Consider the following 17,301-nt stretch of genomic DNA (forward strand, 5'->3'; position numbering starts at 1 on the left):
CTTTGGACCAGTGGCAATTATCGGAAGGTGGTAACCCTGTTTTGCCTACATTTATATCCTAATAGTATTATTCCTTATCCTCTCTAAGAGTATAGTTTTGGAACGGGCTGCAATGTCAACGCAATTTTCTTAAATGTAGTTTTAAAGAAAAATTGGATTCAGAAAAAAATATACAGACGAGCAAAGGTGACAAAATCTTTCATTTCCTGAGAGTATAGTAATTTCTAATTTTGTCGTCTTTCAGTGATACAAGAGACAGCACCTTTAATTAGTCGAAGTTAGTCGAGTAAAGAAAGAAACCAAACACGCAATTTGGCCTGGAACGGCGCGACTTGGAGAGAAATGATGACGAGGACTTGAGATGAAAAGGAGAAGCAATCAGCATGTAACACATATTAGCGCCTACAAGACTGTGCGAGTACTTCACGCATTGCATCAAACACAGTGCGGTCACTGCTTTCAGCGTGAAACGGATAGCGCCTGCGAGACTACATGAATACTTCACGCATTGCGGAAAACACGATGCGGTCAGCGTGAAACGCATAGCGCCTACAAGACTGCGTGAATACTTCACGCATTGCGCCAAACACGGTGCGGTAGGCGCGGCGCGGCGGCGGAAGTTAAAATCATTAAACCAAATTTTGTGATTGTTCTTTCATAATTCTTTCGTTCATTTCTCATGAATGGAAGGCCTTGCCATTTAGAGATAGGTTTACGAAACTTGACTTTCGAGCAAAGTTCCGTGACTTTTTGCTAGTAGTGTTGACAGGGCTTTCCCAAAAAATGTGTTCAACACGAGTAAACGCGTCTTATGTACCCCTCCCCCGCTGGCACGTTCACTTGATGGCTTTTATTAATGTTTTAAAACGAATGAGAAGGGGGCGGCAAAACACAGGCGGCCCATGGGCGGCAAGTAGGATAATCTGGCCCTGTCTATCGATACACATACCTCAAGAATCATGCATTTTCTGATTAACACTAGAAGACACGCGTAAATATCATGCTATGTAAGCTGATTGTGAGTTGAAACGAACGCGTTGTCTTTTCGGCAGCCACGACTTTGATTTGATTTATTTCCGGGTGCGACTTTAAATTTCGGTATATAATGAAGCTGTCAAATTCCGCGCGCGGTGATTTTCATCCGAGATTTAACTTCACCACCCACGCCTCGCGCCTCCCATCATCAAGGCGTCATCCGCAATTCAAAGAAGGGGGACGGATTCTCCCCTGTCCCCCCTGTCCCCCCTCTCCTCTCTCCCCTATCCCCCCTCTCCCCTCTTACCCCGACAGGCTAATGTCTTATTAACACGCCTGAGCGCTCCCGGTAATAGATTTATTTGAGATAGATTTGAGGGAAATTTAAGAGGAATTTTAAGATTTTTAAATTTGTGAAAATTTCAATTCGTCCCTGTCCGGGAGAAGAGGTGCTTTTTCTGGAGGATGGAGGGAAGTTTTTTATGAGAAAACTTGTGGCCAAGATGATCCGAACTTTCGACTTTGAGTTTTCCCACGTGAAGGGTCACATTCAAACACTTCAGACCTTTATTTGGAAATAATGAAACCTTAATAGATTTATTTGAGATGAATTTAAGGGGAATTTATGATGAATTTCAAGATTTTTTAATTTATGAAGATTTCAATTCGTCCCTGTCTGGGGGAAAAGGTGCTTTTCTAGAGGACGGAGGGAAGTTTTTTTATGAGAAAACTTGTGGCCAAGATGATCCGAACTTCCGACTTTGAGTTTTTCCACGTGGAAGGTCACATTTAAACACTTCAGAACTTTATTTGGAAAGAATGAAACCATTAAGTGAAGTTAAAACATCTGATGATGAGTAGGAATATGCATAGTGATGACATTTACCTTTATGCGCTAAGTCATCGGGAGACCCTCCGGGCCAGCCGGAGGTAGGGGCCAAAGGATGATGATGACTTAGGGATTGATGATGATGAGGTGGGAGCAAAGATCCTGCTTGCTCTGGTCGGGATATCCCCTGTAACATGATACCACGCCACCTGAAAAGAGTTCAACCCAAAGAAAAATAGATTAATATTAAACATTATGTAATTAATTGAATTGTCAGCGTAATAAATCATAACATGCGCATAAAAACCATTAAAAAAAAATCATAACATAATCTCAAAGAAAAGCTCTTACTTTTTTGTGCAAAAATGGATTTTTTCCCTGTTTTCTTGCAAAAATAAATCAGGGAACTGAGGTCCCTTCTATAGTGGCCAATCATCATTATAATATAGAATTGAGACAGAAAAATTCCTAGACTGATAGTATGATTTGAATACTTTCACCCTCCAAAATAATAAAGAACGGAAAGGAGGAGGAGAAGAAGAAGAAGAAGAAGAAGAAGGAGAAGAAGAAGAAGAAGAAGAAGAAGAAGGAATGCCACCGTTCAGGCTTGAGAGGGTGAGCACTGATTAAACATCATTACACAGAATTAATAATTCATCTCCTTCCATAAAATATCTAATTCTGTAGATTTTAGTCAAATACAAATAATAGTATTGCATAAATAAAAACGGATTTTTTTTATATTTAACTATCGTTGTTAAAAGAATTACAAAGTTCAAAGTTTTATAATTCTTGATTATCTTTATGAAATCGTCCCTATGAGTTCAAATCACGTTGCTTATTATTAATAATAGTCATACAATTCTTCTTGTAATTATCAATACACCATAAAGTATAAAACAATATGATTTTTTGGTGTTTCAGCAGTGGTTTTTGAGTCACCAATAAACACATTTTTGGTCAGTTTAAAGTCAAACAAATGCACCTTTCCGCATTGACTGAAACAGGAAATCTAAGTCACTTCTTGATATGGGTCGGGCGCCTCCCCTCCCCCTCCCTTTCTCTGACCCTTACCCTCCATCCGCGAATTTAATAATTCGATTACCGTTTATTGACTCAATCTTTATTCCGAAATGAGTGGCAATTAGTTGCGCCCGCGTGAGAACCGAGGTCCGAATTCGTCAAGGGCCCACCACATATCGCGTTGCCTGTCTATACCTCGTCAAGCCCTCTTTGTTTCGTCTAGAGGTATCGGCTGTCGAAGGCTGTGTGTTCAACTTGTCGTCGGTTGAATAGGTCAGTAAACCTTTATTAAATCTTGACTTGCATGCAGAAGCACTTGCCTTTAAAAGGGACGTTCCCGAATTCGCTAGGATCGCTCGACTCGAAGAGGGGAGCAATGCAGAGACATTTTAGAAGCGACAAGTTAAATTCTACTTCCTTTGAAAAAGTATGAGGGTTTGTTAAGTTCTAGCTAAATTTTTGAGAGCTTGCATCGGTTATTTGTATCGGCTCTTGCAAAAACCGCGAGGGTCAAATTTTCTTTGGTTCAAGAAACTTTTCAACATTAGACGCGGTCATGAAAGTTGTTCAATTTTTAGGTTTGATTCGAGAAAAGGGCACCAAAACGAGTCTTTAACTCTTGTCTTAAACTCTCTCTATAAGTAATTCTAAGAAACCTTAAACCTGGAAAAACGAAGTGTGGCTATAGTTTGGAAGCCTCTTAAAGGCTAGTTGTTAAAAATTCAAAAATAATTGATTTTACTCGCATCAACTAAGTTGCTGTGAGAAGAGAACTTTTGTTTTCACGGTTAAAAAATGTACCTTGTCGCAATGAATTGCTTGTTCTTCGATGTAACGAGTTTTTCCCTTAGTGGATCGAACGAAATCCACATATAAGAATATTATTATTTTTAACCACTTCAGGAAGAATCCGATTTTTCTTAGAGCGAGGATAAAAATCAAAATTCCAATTAAAGTTGGACATATTTATGCTAAAAAGAACTATGTTCCACGCAAACCCTATGCACATAGCTCCTTTTAGCATAAATACGTTCAGTTATTCAACCAAATGCAAAAATGAACAACTCCGGTGGGAAATATGACAACATCGGCGGATCTGCATCCTCTCCTCGAGCGAAAGCCCAAAGTTCCGCCAACAAAACGGGAGGAGTGAAAGTGGAAAAGCGCGGGGCGGGCGGGGGGGGGGGGGTAAGAGACGGAGATGCGGAGGCTGTGAAAAATAGCCCCGGCGAAGGAGAGAAAGCTAAGGAGACATTTCCCAGGGAGAGCGACGTCAAAACGGCGAGAGTTATACCGAAAAAAAGTGAAACGAGAGAGGATATTAAGGGCGAGAGGGGGCGGCAAAGTAATTTGACTGGGGTGGAGGAAATGAGAGGAGGGCTGCCGGGGAGAGCTCAGAAATCTTAAGCGAAAATGATGGGGGGCGGGAGGGATACGGCTGGCATTGTGAGTGGTATCTGTGAACGAAGAAGACATGAACGATGTCGCAAATCTCCGCACCAATATTTATTCCTATAGTATGCTATGCCCGCGCTGAGTTCCTTCACTTTGGATGTGTTGGACCCAATCGAGGCCTTCTTTAGCTATTCGAGACGAATTTGTAGTTGTTTCTTATGCGGCTCGTTTCCTTAAAAGGCCCCTTAAATTGCAGGTTAGGTAGGTTTAAGATCATTGATATACGGCACACTGGAAAAAAAAGTCGCTTGCATCTTGGATCCACTCTCTTAATTCTAGGTGGCGGTAGCCACCCCGGCCCAATCCTAAAAAACTCCCCCTAAAAGTTGACGACAAAAAATAAAAAATAAAAAAAAAAAGTTGAAAATAACATTGACAAGAAAAAACACTCTTGATTCAATCGGATTTTTCCTTGAATCGAAGAGCGAGGCCTCTTCAAATAAGCGGATTTCCTTTTGATTCAAGCAAAAATCCGATTGAATCGATAGTATTTTCTCTTGTCAATGTTTTTAAGAGTCTGGACTCTGGATACAAACTATGGCTTTCTTTTCCCGTGCATCATAAAAAGGAAAATTTTAAGGTATCTCGAGTAAAATGCAACTCAATGCATGGTTCCGGTAGTAGATCATTGCAAGGAATTCCAAAAATTTGCCCTTACCGTTATATGTTGGCTTTCTGTAAATACAAGGTAAATTATTTCATAAGTAAGGTAGATTGAGAAAATATTTGTGTTCTGTGTTGCTTTTGATTTATACAGGAAGTGAAACACAAACAAACCTAAGTTTTGAGTTAATGTTGACGTGGTTCAGGAAGAATTTCGCACAGAAAACAAAGCTGAAACCGGAGAAACCCAGAATCAGCCGAAGAATTTGGTTCCTTTGTGTTAATTGTGTTAAGTTTGTGTTTTTGTGTGTTTGTTTTTGTCTTTAGTTTTAAGTCTACTAATAATTCCCAATGAACATTACCAATATTATCATTTCTGCTATAGCACCATGGATGAAGCAAGGAACTATCTACCATACCGGCAAAGAAGCGGTTATATTTAAATTGGATCGTTAAGCAGAGAGGAACTAAGCCACATCAAGCTATTGCTAAATTTAATTTTTTACATGAAAACGGTTGTGTGGATTTTCGTGCAAATTTTAGTGAATTTTCTGCTTAGTAAGAAGCAAATTCCTTAAAATTTGCAAAGAGATCCGCACAAACGTTCTCAAGTAAAAATTTAAATTACCCAGTTAAATATGGCAATAGCTGATGTGGCTTGGTTCCTTCCTGTTGAACGCGGTCCATTTGTTCTTGGGGTGAATCTCCCTTTAAGAATGAATTTTCTTGGACTAACTGTGTTCAAATCCCCCCAAAAATTAGGATGTAAGCAACTTGATATCGGTATCAAGTCCACAATCCGCCTACCCCTAAAATTGCGCATACTTTCTCTTGTAAATATTAAATTGCCCGATTAAAGGCAATAGCTGATTTGGCTTGGTTCCTTTCTGCTCAACGCGGTCCAATTATGACAATTTCCTCGGGGGGGGGGGGGGGGCAGATGATAAAATTTCAAATTCCAGGAGACCAGGCCTATCCCAGCCCCTTAAAGTCGCCATCTCATCCTCCTCAAAAAGAAAACACGCTTTATCCCGGGCGCATAATTTCGTGCGTGGAATCCCCGGGATGCAGGCGTAAAATTACCCCCATCCGCCCAAGGGGCGGACTCGAGTACGGAGAAAGTATGAGCACTCGAAACACACGCCCCCTTCCTGTAATATTGTGTCGAAGATTTCCCTGAATAGACTTGTAACCACTCGAAGCGGGGCACGTGGACCATCCCTCTTGCCTCGGCTGTCGATCAAGTGTGGCCGCACGCGCCTCTGCCAATATTAACGCCGAGCTAAGTATATGATTTGCTTTGCCTCCACGACATGTCGAGCACTTGTACTACTTGTAGCGAGCTAAGTGGCAATAGAAGGGGATAATCTCGGGATGTAAGCCGCAGTGACAAAAATCACCCCCGTGTCCGACCCGGCTGTTGAAACGCCCCCACGCGCCAGGAGCCTCTGCACTTTCAGGGTTTCTCATTTTTCGCGATGGTTCAGTACTGCCGTGCTAAGCAAGAACGGCGTATGAACATTCGAGAGTTGCCAAATCTCCTTCGATAAAATACTAATTTCCGTGGAAATTTATGAATATTTTTCCTTGAAATTTTCATGAACATTAGGTGAAATTGCGAAGATAATTAGCTAAAAAATTTGATAAAAAATATTCGCAAGTTCACCAGGAAATTCGTGTTTTATCGAGTGAAATTTGGCAACGCCTGAAGGATCATACGGCGTTCTTCCTTAGCACGGCAGCGTAGCTAAATGGACCTAAGCAGGAAGGAACCAAGTCACATCAGCTATTGCCAAAATTAACTAGTCAATTTAATTTTTTATGAGAGGGCGTCGCGGGTTATTTTAACAAATTTTAAGGAATTTGCTTCGTGTTATGCAGGAAATTTACTGAAATTTGCACACAAATCCGCACAACCTTTTTCGTGTAAAAAATAAAATCGCCCAGTTAAATTTGGCAGTAGCTGATGTGGCTTGGTTCCTATCTGCTTATCGCAGTCCGAATGTCTGCTGTGCGACACAGTGTAGGATTGTTAAAACCCTTACAATAATTCCAAACATTGTGAAATTGGTGAATTTCATGTCATAAATTGCAGGTAACCAGCAAAATCACGAAACCTCGTTGATCAACTGCATCTCACGTCGCCTTCTTTTCTCTCATGTTTTATTTATTTATTTATTTATTTATTAATTTATTTTTTAACAGGGAACTGAATTATTTGACGCCTTTCAATTAAGGATCAGTACTTTGATATTTTGAACCCTTGAAAGTTCATTAGTCGCCCAATATTCGTTTTACTATTCTAATGGGCCGATATTAATGATTTTTGTGGCTATCGATAAGTGATAGTCCCTAGGAGAGCCCGCACTATTTAGACTTTGGAAAGATGACCCCGGTTCTTTTATAACGCGATTAAGTTGTAAATTCTCCCATTTAAACAATTTGAATGTTCTGTTCCTGAAACAATCCGTTCTACACATTTACCAGACCAATTTTCGTGATGTTTGCCGCTATGGACAGTCCATGGTCCTATTATAGCTAGATGTGCCCCCTCTATACGGATTAACTATATGCTATGGTTACACGCTCAAATTTACATCAATTTCCGATCAAATGGTGACTGGTGCGCGCCATCTACCATCAGATTTCTGCGGCCTGCAAAAATTTGATGGTAGATGATGGAGCTGTAGGGCTCATCCTTCATCTGATTTCCAGACAACCGTGCTTATTCCATGCTTATTCCAATCAACACGCTGTTTTAATTAATTTTACTCATCAATCTAGATAACTCTCGACCACTATCTTGGTCATCTTTTTGGTAGGAAGTTGACGAAAATTTAAGCGTGTAACCAGGCCATTTGCTTGAATTATTTAGATTGCGCGAAGCGCCCTCAGGGGGTTGAGACGCGTGGCCGCCAGGAGGCATGCTTTTCGCAAGCATAAAAAGACGCGAGTTTTCCAACCCCTCACATTTTCTCAGGGCCTCGTCATTAAACAGCGGAAAAACCGGCAGAGGTCTTTCAACGTGATGCTCTCTGCTCACTCATTTAACTCAAGTGTCACATATGCCTCGATCAATCCCCAGCCACTTGAGAAATATACCTCAATGAAGAGAAAACGACCGTGACAACCGTGCCACTGCTAATTTGTGTGCTTTCATTGAAATATCGCCTAGCTGCTAATATTTACATCCCCTCACATGAGATTTTAATTAGTTTTAGTGATAAAATTGTCACTAATTATCTTGGTATTCTATAGCCGGCCATCGCTAAGCTCCCCAGTCCTTTTTTTAGTAGGTTCGAATACAGATTGTGCAATTTAATGAAGTTTTACATTTCTCTCGCTGGCTGTAAATCATGCAAACGCGTGCCAGACAACGAGTGCGTTTACCAGACAAATGGGATTGTTTGCATTACCGTTGCGTGATTTCAAGCTTATCGGTTATAACTTTAGGGTTTTGACGAAAAACCAATTTTTTCTCCCGATGACGCGTATCCTGATCACTGAGAGATGGAAAATCGACCACCCTAGGAAAATAATATTTTAAGCTATTTTTGAAAATGATTTTTAAAATGACATAAATTTCCAAAAAAAAGTAAACAAAATTATTTTTAGGAAATATTACTCTTAAAAGAATTGCGACAGCATAATTAGTATTCCATTTAAAATTTACTCTAAAAATAGTTGATTGAAAAATTCAATGAAGTGTTTTAAAATGTTAAGGACATATTTTGAAGACATTGTTTTCTTTTACCTTTTAAAATTATCTCATGAACATTCGAATAAAATATTAAGAACCAAATCATTTCAAAAAGATTTTGAAGATTTGCGCACATCCATATGAAACGATCAAAATATTTTTTTACAAATTATTTTAAAATAGTATAAACCACTACTTTAAAAGAACTTCTGAACAATCTGTGTTTCAAATGAGGCGCATATCCACTTTACTCCTACAAGGTTTATTTCTTCCGATAACGTGCATACCTCCACACAATCCAAAAATTATTTCTTAAAGTTCTCGACAGATCGCCAATTTTCACACCGAAGGACGCACAAAATATTTTCAAAATATTGTTTTTTAAAATCATACAACTTAAATACGGAATTATTACTTTTAAGGTTTTTCTAATCCGTGCCCCAAATTGAACTTCACTTTACCGCGGTTAATTTTTTCTCCGATATCGTGCATGTCCCCACACAAGCCGCAAAACTGTTTTCACGAGTCGCGTTGTGTCCCACGAGTATAATAGAATCCAGGAGCCCCATGCGGCTCGTGATGTTAGGTGGTTGATCGGTCCTGCTGGGATTCGAACACCGAGCACCGCGTAAGTGCCTCCAATCTCTGCGCTCTTTGTTTTGGTCACTACATCGCGGTGCAGTCGACGCTTTGTCTCGCATCGCAGTGATCTCGGTTTGAGTTTCACGCCAACTTCCCTGGCGGGCTTCGACTAAATTGACGGTGAAATCGGCGTGTATTTAGTGTTATTAGGCCCACTTTGACAGTGCGGCGCACTTCTGACGTAAGGGCGTATCTCTATTCCCACATGAGCTCCGAGAAGTATTGAGTTATATGGAGAACAGGGCTAACACAAAAATTGAGTTACGCCCTTGCGACAGCGGAGAGACGAATGGGGCGGGCCACACTGAAAAAAAAAAGTTCGGTTGCAGGGACTGAGCTCATAGTCTACATTGAACTTTTTGGGATCATTATAATCGATGTTTTCGGCCGTAGAGATCAAATTTCGGTAAGCTGAACCGAACTTCAGTTTCGAGGACCCAAAAATTTGATTACCCGAACCGAAAGTTTGGTGATCCATGAGAATCAAACGTCTTCTCTCCGTGTGGACATTGTATGAACCAAAGCGCCCCCTCACTTGTTTTCATCAAAATTTTACGTTAGAAAAATTTGTGTAGTTCGCTTCGAAAAGTGGCCAACTCGGTAAAAAGTAGGTAGCTTTTGTTTAATTCCAGAAGAGTGTTATAAAGTTAGGTTCGCGCATGTCCTTTTTAATATCATTTTTTTATTTTATTTTATTTATTAATTTTTTTTAAAAAAAGAGTTGAAAACACAGGCAAGAATTTTTCTTGTTCGGAAGGTGCCCAACTTTAAGGTTTGAAAACATTTCGATGAAATTATGAAAAGGGGGAAAAATAGAAAAAAAGATGAATGGAGTTGGTTTTGGGGCTTTTTTTGAACACTAAATAACACGCGCAAAAAATGATTTCCATTCATTAAGTAGTTTTGGCTGGATGAAGTTTTTTCCGTTAACTAGATAGCCATTATTTTTTTTTCATATCCAAAAACAAGCTATTCAATTAAGATAAACGTTCTGAAATCAAAGTCCAAAAACAATTAAGTATTAATTACTCACTTTATTTAACGGGCGACAACACAAAAAAAAGGAATGTATGTGCAATATTCCATTTAGACAATTCTAAAAGCATATGTTAATATCTTGCTTTGGAGTGAATATACTCGAGTTAATAAGCTCCTCATTGCGTGAAACACTTTCTTTGATTGGGACACATAGAAACAACCAAAACACATAAGTCCACAATGTTATCAACACGTGCGAAAAAACGTATGACATGGTCATTTAATTTAACCGTTATATCTTGAGGCGCATTAAAATAATTTCTTGCCATGAAGGGAAAAACCTGGGTAAACCTACTTGAGAGAGAAGTAAACTTTTAAAATACTGGTTTAATACCTGGAAGCATCAAATTAAAATATTTTGAAAACATTGTGTGCGTCCTTTGACATTGGTAAGCTATCAAGCTATATGTATATATTTAAAAGTAAAATATTTGCGTATTAGTATTATTCTTGAAATATTCATACCAAAAAAATAATTTTAAAAAATAAAAATGTTATAATATTTTTACAAAATGATGTTACAAAACACTTACAATGGACATATTCCTGGTACTATTTCGAAGTAAAATGTTTGCTCCACAGCAACTGAGCCTGCCTCTTTGGTCATATTCACAAATATTATTTAATTTGATTTTCATGTACTTTTCTCGTGTTGAAAATTATTCCGATTCTACGGTATTTATCTACGTTTAATTTAAGTGTTCACAACGACTTACTAGTAGCAACTAGCAACAACAGTACATATCTCGCAAAACCGGTGATCGCATAACCGCAATAGCACTGTCTGTTGTCGTGCCCCGCGCTTTCAGACGCGCAATCAGATCCACTTATCAGACGATGCGTCTCCTCTCCGTGCTGTGCTGCCGTGCTAGGAAAAACGCCGTATGAACCTTCAGGCGTTGCCAAATTTCCTTTTATGCAACACGAATTTCCTGGAAAACTCATGAATATTTTTCTTCCAATTTTTCAGATAATTTTGTTCGCAATGTCACCTAAAGCTCTTGAAATTTTCAAAGCAAAATTTTCATAACTTTCCTACAAAATGAACATTTCATCGAAGGAAATTTGGCAACTCTCAAATGCACATACGGCGTTCTTCCTTAGCACGGCAGCGTGTATGTGGGCCGGGAGTTCAGTTGTTATGCAGTTGTATTATGTAGCTCTTGGAATAAACATATTGAAACGTTCTACCGGCTTTTCAGATCCTTATTTTTCTCGTCAGCCTCAAGCATAACACTGTGGTGATACCAGCTAACTGAACCGTACTTTCAATTATTTTTACCTATGGTAATGACTAATGAGCATATTGACGATGTGCGTCCGTAACCGCATATTCCAATTTGAGACATTGTAGGCTTCCTGTCAAATTGAATTTCTTAAATGAAAACTCTACCCAATGGCAATTCTTAAGAACTGCCATAATTTACTTCCTTGAGCGAAGAAAATTCTGCAAAAACTTCAAAGAATAGTGTCGATTTGTTCTCTTTTAAAAAAATAAAATGGGAGCAGAGATTTTCAGACAGCGAAAACGAGATATACATGGTTGCGGACTTGAACACTGTTGATATGTGGTTATACAGGGTTTGCATACGACCTGCGTTTGCAAGCACAGATCATAAATTATAATAGCGCAATTTTCGTAATAAGTGCAATAAATCTAAAGTCATTTTTTGTAAACGGATCTAAAAGAATCTCATTCTATCACCTTTTCACGGACGGAGAAAAACTTCCCGATAAGCAAAATTCTATAGAGTGTTCTATAGAATGTTGCTTATAGGGAAGTTTTTCTTGTTTTTTCTTTCGGAGGCATGTATTGACATCAATGAGAGAAATCGTCATACCGGTTTATTTTTGCGCCGCACGGATGATATTTATGTCAAAATAAGTGATTAAATATTTAAGTAATATTTATAATGCAGAAAGAAGAACCCTCCACTGAATTGACAGTTGTCAACACTGTTTTAACACACTAGACATTGAAGTCTATATAGCACCGAAAAAATTAAATTGATATAAATGCAAAAAGCGGAAGCTCTTTTTTTTACAGAACGACTTATACTTTGGAGCGGGATCTATTATTTTCACGGACTAGCTCGCTATTGTCCTGCAAATTTTACTTTACTTTTATATCACTCGGATTTTTTGGGAGCTTTATAGGTTACGATATGCAACATACACCGGATTTCACCCCAACATTTTTGACAATATAGTCTTATCGAATCCTGTCCGTTCGTCGAAGCTGCAAAATTTGTATTGCAACAATTAATGAAACTTTTGCTGTCACGCCGAAAAAAAGTGAGGTTGATTTAACACACTGAATGTGAAAAAAAGTGTGCGAGAACTTACAAAATGCTGAATTATCCGCTACAACAGTTGCTTTAGCAATGTCAAGATGTAAAACTAACATGCTGTAACTGTTAATTCAGCATTTTGTCAGTTCTTGCACACTTTTTTTTGCAAATTAAACACAATTAACTTCACTGTTTTTCGGTGCACGCCTAAAATTTTACTTTGCGTCCTGAATGGACGCTACGAATGTTGTCCTCGGCACAACAAACAAGCAGACAAAGAAACAATGATTTCTTTCGTACTAACTCCAATTTTTTCGAGTTCACAAGCGGCAAATTTTTCGATTAAAAAGAGTCTAGGTCCAAGACGTACCTGTTCTTCGAAATCCAGAGTTCCCAACGGCCTAGTACGCCGAAATGTCACACAGATGATAACAAACGGAACAACTTTTTGGCAATTTTTCCGATCAAAAAACCGGCTCAAAAAAGAAACTATCGGAACTTGGAATTTACTCCGGGTACGAATCAACACAATAAAAAGCTTTAAAAGGAGGATCAGTCGAGTTTGTCTCTGACTTTGCGTCGCACTATCCTGCGCCACTTCATATTCCACAACACGCGCGACACGGCACGGCGATCATCACTTTCGGCGCGAAATCGCCGGGTTTCGAACTCGGACCGGGCACCACAACACGAGGACGAGGACCGGCGGGTTTGGGTTGTCGGGTGATCTGCGTGTCTCGCGGAGCCGGGATGCTGCGGGTCGCGGAGCGCGGAGCGCGGGTCCAGGGGGCGGAGCCTCGCGACGGCGGCGGCCAATGGGAGGTCGGAGCGAGGCGGCGGCCGGCCAATGGGGGCGCCGCGAGGGGATCGATTTCCGCGCTGCTCATTCGTCTGGAAGCGCGATGGGCGGGCGGGGCGCGGGGCCGTACGGGAAGGGAACAGCTGGTCCGAGACCGGTGTGGCCTCCGCGAGTCCAGTTTCTTCGCCTCGCAGCCCCGTCGGGTTCTGCCGGAGCTCCGACGTCGAGTCGCCGCTGGGGCCACGTGCTCATAGATGGAACACAAAATACTGCAATTGTAAAATTCCACAAAGAAAAAAAAGGTGCACTGGAAAAAAAACACATTGGATCTAGAATCCAGACTCTTTACAACATCGACAAGAAAAAATACTCTTGATTAAATCAGATTTAAGCTTAAATCAAGAACCAAGCCTCTTAATTTGAGCGGATTTCCTTTTGATTTAAGCTTAAATCTGATTGAATCAAGAGTCCTTTTTCTTGTCAATGTTTTCAGGAGTCTGGACTCTAGATTCAATGTGTTTTTTTTCCCAGTGTGATGGTAATTTGTTTGATGTGCACTATGTCGTTAATATTCCTGCTAAAGTTAAAATTCTAAGTATGGAAAACTGATAATTGCATGATTATAATTTGCATTTCTTGGGAGAGGCAGTACTTCCATGAGCATATATTCGCAGAAAACCTGAATGAAATATCAGCCACGTGCCATTTTGAAGTTAAATCAGTGAAAAAAAAACCTCCGAAAAAGAATAATTCAAAATCATTTTAAAATCCAACTCTGCAGAGTTTGCGGCTGAATATTCAATTTTGGACGAAAACTGAACTTTTTGCCGTTTGCTAACGTAGAAATAACCAAATCGCCGATCAAGTAACTAAATGGAACTTTTTTTTAAATGTAAAAAAATTTTAGTATTAGCACTTGGAGTAATTTATTTGCTATAGTGTACCTAGCCAGTGATACGGATTAAAATAAAGATTGACTTAAATTAAATGTATTTATTTAAAGTTATGTCGAAGCTTGTCGGCCTTGGCAATCCTCAGGATTGACAACGTTCTCTGTAAAAAAGTCCTGACGATGGGCAAGGCCGAAAAGCTTTGATAACTTTAAAAAAATATATTTATTGTAAGTTAATCTTCATTTCAATCTATAGCACTGCACAATAAATGAGTGGAACTATTGCGACCAACGAAATAAACGGAAGAATAATCATTTCTTCACCAGCATTATAATATTCATGCTCGCAATGACGAGAAAAAGTGAAAAATAGTCTGTAATAAAATGATTGACACTGAGCATGTTTTTCAAGAGAACATAGATGTTGGAATGTTTCATTTTAATATTTGACAACAGCATGTTGACGAACAAACACCTTCTTTTCTAGAAGGGTTAGTTCCTTTTTCGCTAATCGCTGCTCAGTTGCGCGTGGCTAAAAAGAATATATCCAATGCTGCAATCATGAAATGCAACGGTGTCCGTTCTTGTTTGATTAAAATTGTTAATGTCATAGGTAGAAAGTTAAACCCAGACTTTTTTCAAATACCTCGCAGATATCAAATAGACATAGAGACAGGTTAATAAGAACTCAACACCCATCAGCCAAAAAAGTGACTTCGGCTCATCAGTTCAATGAACTGATTCTTATGCTGCCGTGATAAGTAAAAACGCTCTATGAACATCCGAACCAAATTCCCTTCGAGAAAATTTTCATTTTTGAAAAAAGTCATGGATATTTTTCCTTAAATTTTTCAGATATTTTAGTTAAAATTGTGAACAAAATTGCTTGAAAAATTGGGGGAAAATTATACAGAATTTTCCCAGCAAATTTGTTTTTTATTGACGGAAATATGGCAACGTCTGGAGGCTTATACCTAAGGCGTTCTTCCTTAACACGGCAGTATGAGCTTTCAAGTTTCAGTAAAGTTATCCTAACATACTAAAAAGTTGATTAAAGTGATTTGTCTGGGCTTTTATTCAAATTTTTGCGAAAAACTAGAAACGAGTAAGAAACAAACTGAATGAGTGGATGCATCGACAAATTTTCTGATACAAAATCATGAAAACAGTGCGAAAATTGCGAAACGTCCGCTTGTTTTGTCTGCTCTTTCTCATTGTGTTCCAATACGTCTCGTTCCACTCATCCGCGACGGTGATGCATGACACTCCTGCAAGTCTCTGATTGGTGCTTTACATCATGCTTTGCTCATGATATTTATTGCATCGAAGACTCAAATGTTTTGTTTCAAATGGACGTATTTCTGCCAAACGGAACTATGTGCATAAGACATGAGCCCTGATACCCCTAAGAATATATGCATAATAGGACTCACGTTATAATGCACATAGTTCCGTTTGGTAGAAATATACGTCCAAATAAGACGCAGCAAATAAATTTGCGTGTTGACAAAATTTGAATGATTTGAGCTTCGCATTTTTCGAATGGCTTCATTTACTTTGCACACTCAGTTTACAGGCGTAATCTTACTCTCTTATAAAGTAGAGTAATGTATAGTTGTACCGTTAACCACCAGATTGGCTGAGTTTCCGTTTAATTAAATGTTAATTTATCGTCTACTTGATTGAGTAAATGCTCTTTGAGTAAGTATTCATTTTCAAAACCTGTGGCTCTAAAAAACACCCCATCGAGTTTTTTTCTCGGAAGGAAAGGTGACTTAGTGTCCTCAAAAAAAATAACGGAAAGCTCACATACTTACACGCACTTTTAAATATTAATGCAACATCAATCGCTATAGTCTCCGTCCCGTGCGTTTTGAGAAATCCAACCGAATTCGAAAAACGGCGATTAACAGGTCCACTCAGGACGTTATAGGCAGGCAACATGCTCTCCGAACGGAGATCTTTTATTTATTGTCCTTCGACAAATCAAAAAACACGAAGAAGAAGAAATGTGTAGTGTTTGACAATTTAGAAATTATTTATCTGCTGCAGTCGTGAAAAACCGAGAGGGGCTCAGTCATTTGCGGCGAGCGGGGTTGCCACGTTGAACCGGGTGTCACGGATTCCCCCGGGGTGAAAACGGAATTTCTCGTTCCGAGTGACAAATCGGCACGCTAGTGGACTCTGGTCTTTGAAAGGCACGCAAAAGGGGAACTTGGAGCACATAGAATTCGAAACTTTAATTCCTCTCCTCGCGACTAGATCAGTTTTGTTCATTCCCCCAACAGCCGAATGCCCTCCTCCCTCCCCGCGCCATTGTGGAAGGTTGACTTTCGAGATTTTTTTAGGGACCGCTACATTAGGGTTGCCCCTCGCCTTTAAGCGGCGTATTGACATTGTTCTGCTAATGAAAGGAATGCTCGAAATGCAGGCCTCGTTGTTTCATGTGTTAATACACAAGGCTCCATTCACCGGTTGCTTTGTTGGCCGGTAAGGAACGAAATGTAAATGCAGTTAAACGTTTCCACTCCGAGTAAAGTGATTTTCATTATCCCTATCATCGGGAGGTGAGGGGCTTGGATTCGTAGTTTGCCCGATATTTTGGTTCAATTAGTGTAAGCTGATGCTTTTCTATAGTCGCGACTTTTTGCGAAAATCGATGATTCCAAGTTGCAAATTATTTTTCTAGAAAAAAAAAAAAAAATACATTTTTTTAAAATTTCTTTAAGACGAAAAAACAAAAGAAAGTACCTTGAAAGAGAGGGAAGAGAATACTTTCAGAGTCAAGTCGTTGCCCCACCCCAAAAACCATCAATTTCACGGGAAAAATTAAACTGCTGAATCAATAATTTGGTAGTTAAAAAAAGTGCCAGACATGTTTCAATAAAGATTTTACAATAAAAAAAATGCTAGCTCTCCACTATTGTAAAATACACGTTTGAAATATGTCGGACATATTTTTTTTTAAATTTAATTGTTAAATCAGCAATACATTTTTTCCGTGTTTGACTCTTGGTTGAGTATACTTTTTTTCATATTTCTTTTTTCTTGATG

The 17,301-nt window shown here is 39.2% G+C and overlaps 1 protein-coding gene across 3 annotated transcripts in view; it reads right to left on the reverse strand.

Moving 5' to 3' along the window:
• Nucleotides 1-13,295, reverse strand: part of LOC109040318 (paired box protein Pax-6) — an 83,135-nt gene extending 69,840 nt beyond the window's left edge. Inside the window, exons 1-2 of one of the 3 annotated variants that reach the window (XM_072299237.1) lie at nucleotides 12,927-13,295; nucleotides 1,862-2,013 (exon numbers count right to left, since the gene is read on the reverse strand). In XM_072299237.1, the coding sequence (XP_072155338.1) occupies nucleotides 1,862-2,000 (139 nt within the window). In that variant the 5' untranslated portion in view covers nucleotides 2,001-2,013; nucleotides 12,927-13,295. Of the gene's footprint in view, nucleotides 1-1,861; nucleotides 2,014-10,798; nucleotides 11,032-12,926 lie in introns of those variants that run through there. The other 2 variants (XM_072299236.1, XM_072299235.1) reach the window with 2 other exon arrangements.
• Nucleotides 13,296-17,301: the final 4,006 nt, after the last annotated feature.

The sequence above is a fragment of the Bemisia tabaci genome, chromosome 4, assembly GCF_918797505.1.
Source record: "Bemisia tabaci chromosome 4, PGI_BMITA_v3".
Taxonomy (NCBI): domain Eukaryota; kingdom Metazoa; phylum Arthropoda; class Insecta; order Hemiptera; family Aleyrodidae; genus Bemisia; species Bemisia tabaci.